The 6,135-nt window shown below is 34.2% G+C and overlaps 2 protein-coding genes across 2 annotated transcripts; both read left to right on the top strand.

The window, feature by feature from the left end:
• Positions 1-3,891: 3,891 nt before the first annotated feature.
• Positions 3,892-4,611, top strand: LOC106315353 (uncharacterized mitochondrial protein AtMg00310-like). The gene has a single exon (XM_013753083.1). The coding sequence runs from the start codon at positions 3,892-3,894 to the stop codon at positions 4,609-4,611; it is 720 nt and encodes a 239-aa protein (XP_013608537.1).
• Positions 4,612-4,797: 186 nt separating this feature from the next.
• Positions 4,798-5,931, top strand: LOC106315352 (F-box/kelch-repeat protein At4g39753-like). Its single transcript, XM_013753082.1, has one exon. It carries the CDS (start codon positions 4,798-4,800, stop codon positions 5,929-5,931), a length of 1,134 nt encoding a protein of 377 aa, XP_013608536.1.
• The last annotated feature ends 204 nt before the right edge of the window (positions 5,932-6,135 follow it).

Genomic DNA, 6,135 nt, shown 5'->3' with positions numbered 1-6,135 from the left:
GAATGTGTTTAGAAATTTTAAAACAACACTAAAGATTATAGGCTTCAGTATATAAATTTTTTTCCAAAAAACTCAATATAGGCTTCAATATTTTGTAGTGGTTGTTAACACATAGATTTTGAGAAAAATTCAAAAAATACGATAATATTGTTTTAATGCATAGTTGCATCCTCCACTAACATATGATGATGCTCAAAGAGGTTTAGAGCCTTTGTTATCTCCGTTTCTCAACAAAATAGTGATTTTATAGTGATTAATTCATTCATTTAGGGAGTATTATGAATTTTTACTAAACTAATTGATAAAAAAAATTATAACGATTCTCATATACCGTGAAAAAGAGCTTAAAATACATAATACAAATGTGGAATGTGTTTAGAAATTTTAAAACAACACTAATGATTATAGGTTTCAGTATATAAAACATTTTCCAAAAACTCAATATTTTCGTTGGGGTTGTTAACATATCGATATTGAGAAAATTTCAAATAATACGACAGTATTGTTTAAATGCATAGTTGATTCCTCCACTAACATATGATGATGTTAAAAGAGGTTTGGAGCCTTTGTTGTCTCATTTTATCAAATAGTGATTTTATAGTGGTATTCCATCGATTTTGGGAGTGTTATGAATTTTTACTTAATTAATTGATAAAAAACAATTATAAGGATTCTTATATACCATGTAAAAGAGCTTAAAATACATTAATACAAATGTAGAATGTGGTTAGAAATTTTAAAACAACACTAAATATTATAGGCTTCAATATATAAAATATTTACCAAAAACTCATTATTTTCTTAGGGGTTACCATATAGATTTTGAGAAAATTTCAAAAAATACGATAATATTATTTTAATGCATAGTTGCATCCTCCACTAAAATATGATGATGTTCAAAGAGGTTTCGAGCCTTTGTTGTCTCCGTTTTTCAAGAAAATAGTGATTTTATAGTGGTTATTCCATCGATGTAGGAGTATTATGAAGTTTTATTAAATTAATTGATAAAAAAATTATAACGATTCTATTATACCCTGAAAAAGAGCTTAATATACATTAATAAAAATGTAGAATATGGTTAGAAATTTTAAAACAACACTAAAGATTATAGGCTTCAGTATATAAAACATTTTCCAAAAACTCAAATTTTGGTAGAGGTTAACACATGGATTTTGAGAAAATTTCAAAAAATACGAAAATATTGTTTTAATGCATAGTTGCATCTTCCTGTATCATATGATGATGTTCGAAGAGGTTTGGAGCCTTTGTTGTTCCATTTTTTCAACAAAATAGTGATTTTATAGTGGTATTCCATCGATTTTGAGAGTATTATGAATTTTTACTTATTTAATTGATAAAAAACAATTATAAGGATTCTCATATACCATGTAAAAGAGCTTAAAATACATTAATACAAATGTAGAATGTGGTTAGAAATTTTAAAACAACACTAAAGATTATAGGCTTCAGTATATAAAATATTTTCCAAAAAGTCGATATTTTCGTAGGGGTTAACACTTGGATTTTGAGAAAATTTCAAAAAATACGACAATATTGTTTTAATGCAAAGTTGCATTCTACACTAACATATGATTATGTTCAAATAGGTTTGAAGCCTTTGTTGTCTCCATTTTTCAAGAAAATAGTTATTTTGTTGTAGTTATTCCATCGATTTAGGGAGTATTATGAAGTTTTATTAAATTAATTGATAAGAGTTTATAATGATTCTATTATACCATGAAAAATAGTTTAATATACATTAATACAAATGTAGAATGTGGTTAGAAATTTTAAAACAACAATAAAGATTATAAGCTTCAGTATATAAAGTATTTACCAAAAACTCAATATTTTCGTATGGATTAACATATAGATTTTGAAAAAATTTCAAAGATACAAAAATATTTTTTTAACGCATTGTTGCATCCTCCACTAACATATGATGATGCTCAAAAAGGTTTGGAGCCTTTGTTGTCTCCGCTTTTCAACAAAATAGTGATTTTCTAGTGGTTATTCCTTGTTCAAAAAAAAATAGTGGTTATTCCATCGATTTAGGAAGTATTATGAAGTTTTATTAAATTAATTGATAAAAAAATTATAACGATTCTATTATACCATGAAAAAGAGTTTAATATACATTATTACAAATGTAGAATGTGATTAGAAATTTTAAAACAACACTAAAGATTATAGGTTTCAGTATATAAAATATTTTCGAAAAACTCAATATTTTCGTAGGGGTTGTTAATACATGGATTTTGAGTAAATTTCAAAAAATACGATAATATTGTTTTAATGCATAGTTGCATCCTCCACTAACATATGATGATGTTCAAAGAGGTTTGGAGCTTTTGTTGTCTCCGTTTTTCAAGAAAAATAGTGATTTTATAGAGGTTATTCCATCGATTTAGGGAGTATTATGAATTTTTGCTAAATTAATTGATAAAAAAATTATAACGATTCTCATATACCAAGTAAAAGAGCTTAAAATACATTAATATAAATGTAGTATGTGGTTATAAATTTTAAAACAACACTAAAGATTATAGGCTTCAGTATATAAAGTATTTGCCAAAAACTCAATATTTTCGTAGGGGTTACCATATGGATTTTGAGAAAATTTCAAAAAAATGACAATATTGTTTTAATGCATATTTGCATCTTGCACTAACATATGATGAGGTTCAAAAAGGTTTGGAACCTTTGTTGTCTCTAATTTTCAAGAGAATAACGATTTTATAATGGTTAGTCCACTAATTTTGGGAGTATACGAAGTTATACTAAATTAATTTATAAACACAATTGAACGATACTCACTTACCATGAAAAATAGTTTAGCATACTTTAATACAAATGTATAATATGTATATAAAACATAGATTTCAATATATAGCCATGTGTATACAGATAAATACATTTCGAATTGATTTTCTCTTACATTTTCAAATTGTTATGTTTTATACCATTTTAAATTTCAAATTTTGAGGATCTAGTTATATTTGGATTTTTGTTAAAAAAAACTACATAATTTAAATGGGTTCCCGAACCCAAATTCGAACCAAATCCAAACCAAAATTTTAAAATATCAGAACCTTAAGTTTCTAACTCTAAAAATTTGGAAGCCGTATAGATCAACTAAATCCGAAGGATATCTGAATATACATCCCTCGAAAAAATATACAACAAATATATTAGTACAAGATAAAATAAATAACTTAATCAACTATTTCATTATGTGCAATAAGCGGATCAGTACCTTGTGACCAATCTAATACTTTCAAGTTAACCAAACTAAAATTAAAAAAAAAACATCTAAACAACTATATATCTGGTTTATTTTGCAGTGCGTGAATTCCGTCTCGTACTTATTCCTTGTCAATGATTCAGTACATGGAAAGGTGATCCCCTCACGTGGAATCCGGAAGGAGATCCTCTGTCTCCATATATCTTCATATTATGTGGAGAAGTGCTATCCAGACTGTGTAGACGAGCCCAACGCAGTGGACATCCCTCGGACCTGAAAGTGGCCACCCCGGCTCCGCAACTAAACCATCTATTATTCGCCGATGACACCATGTTTTTCATGGACACTGAGGAACAGAGCTGCGCCTCACTGATGAAGATTCTGCAACAGTATAAAATGTCCTCCGGTCAGCTTATTAATACGGATAAATCTTCGATCTCATTTTCAGCAAAGACCCCGCAGGTAATACGGGAACGTGTTAAATCACACCTCGAGATTTCACAAGAAGGAGGAGTAGAAAAATATTTGGGACTCCCGGATCATTTCGGTCGACGAAAAAAGATCTTTTCACAAGTATAGTGGACCGGATTAGGCTAAAGGGCGCTAGTTGGGCATCGAGACATCTTTCGAGTGCGGGTAAACTAGTCATGTTAAAGGCGGTACTCACTGCAATGCCATCCTTTGCAATGACTTGTTTCCTACTACCAGTGAGCTTGTGTACTCGAATTCAGTCTGCTCTTACGAGATTCTGGTGGAACTCGTCTCCGGAAAAGAAGAAAATGTGTTGGGTAGCTTGGGTTAGACTTACAGCCCCAAAGGCTTTGGGCGATTTAGGAATCAGAGACATCCAAGCCTTCAACAAGGCTCTTCTAGCGAAGCAGGCCTGGAGGATCGTAACAAAGCCGGAGTGCTTATTGTCAAGAGTATTACGAGGCAAATATTGTAGTAAAGCTCCCTTCCTACAAATGGATACACCGAAAGCTGCTTCACATAGATGGAGAGGGATCCTGGTGGGGAGAGATCTGCTTGTAACCAACCTGAGCAAAGCCATTGGAGATGGAGAAAGTACACTGGTGTGGAAAGACCCTTGGCTAAGCATGGACGAGCCGTTGAGACCGGTTGGTCCAATGCAAGAGATCCACCAAGATCTTTGCATCGCGGATCTCCTTTGCAGAGGAACTACGGAATGGAACATACCAAAGATACTGAGCATCCTTCCCCAGCACTTACCAGAGATTTTGCTTATCAAACCGAGTGTTACAGGAGCGACAGATTCCTACAGGTGGTTGGCTTCCAAATCAGGGATGTACTCAGCCAAGTCTGGCTATTACGCAGCAACAGCGGTTGAAGCAGATGCAAGTTTTTAATATATGATATGGTTGTGTTCAAAAAAAAAAAACTTTTCTAAATCGGATCGAGTAGAAATTAATCAAAATAAAGGGGTGAGTTTTCAATATATGAAAACAAATGTATTTTATACACTTAAGTTGTTAACCTAATCGTGTGTATACCCTAATGCTACAATCTTACACTTAAGTTGTTAACCTACCGTAATGCTACAATCTTCGGTTCAAGCAGCCGCTTCTGCGGAAGTCGAACCACCGTGGAAAAAGTGGAAACCGAATCCATTTCCACCGTCGTTTTTGTCGCTTCCAGATGTCATAATTCTACACTGCTTAGCTCGCATATCGAGGTCGTACTACCATAAACTCTCTCTAGTCTCCAAGACCTTCCGCTCTCTCATCTTATCCACCGAGCTCGGCCACGCACGGTTTCACCACAAAACACAAGAACCGTTCTTTTCCATATGTTTACAGCTTCCCGACCGTCCTCGTCCCTCGTGGTTCACCCTCTGGGTGCAACCCGAGAAGAAGAAAGCTACATTTGTGCAAGTGCCGTCTTCTTCATATGCTCCTCAAGTACCACTGTTAATTCTCGCGGTTGGTTCAGATGTCTACGCGCTCAGACAAGGTTACCCTCCGTCCCAAGTCATGTTAGTCCGCAACAGAGAGAACATTTTGTGGAGTAACGCACCTAACATGACTGTAGCTCGAGTGAATCCAGCTGCGTGCGTACTCGACGGGAAGATACACGTGGTTGGAGGTTGCTGCGAGGCCGCCGCGAAAAGCTGCTGGGGAGAGGTTTTCGATACAAAGACTCGAACCTGGGAGACTTTACCTGACCCTGGAGACGAGCTTCGGTTCTCTTCAATGATTAAAAAACTAGAGATTATAGGAGGGAAGCTTTACGTTACGAGTAACGAGGGGGAGGAAGACTCTGTCTACGATCCGAAAACGCGTAAGTGGGAGGCTATAGGGAAACGGCTCGAGGGTGACAGTATGTGTTGGGTAGGTAGTTTATATTACTCTTGTCGTAGGGAAAGTTGCATGTGGTATGACAAAGAGTGTAAAGAGTGGAAACATGTCAAGGGGTTGTCTTCGTTCAATAAGAGTTGTCGTCGCGGTGGTTTGATTGAAACGGTTCAATTCTGTGGGAAGCTTTTAATCTTGTGGGACAAGTTTGCACCTCTTCGTGGTAATTGCGAGGAAAGGACTATCTGTTGTGCTTTGGTTGCGTTTGAAAAGCGGAAAAATGGTCATGTTTGGGGAAAGGTTGAGTGGTCTAGTCCTGTGCTTACTGTTCCCAGTTCATACCTTTTCTTGCGTTCTGGCGTTATACGGACATGATCATTTTTTTTTATTTATTTAATTTTTTACATACTAACGAGAATGGCTTTTAGATTTATTTGCTTAAACATTGGTTTATATAAAAATTATTGGTGGCTTTGCTTAGCCTTTATTAATGTTTTTTTTCTCGTCTACATTTGGTGCTGATGAATACATAATAGTAGAAAAACAACACATTTAGAAGAAATGTTTACATAGTTGAAT

Source organism: Brassica oleracea, chromosome C9, assembly GCF_000695525.1.
Source record: "Brassica oleracea var. oleracea cultivar TO1000 chromosome C9, BOL, whole genome shotgun sequence".
Lineage (NCBI taxonomy): Eukaryota > Viridiplantae > Streptophyta > Magnoliopsida > Brassicales > Brassicaceae > Brassica > Brassica oleracea.
This window is presented reverse-complemented; position numbering and strand designations above follow the sequence as displayed.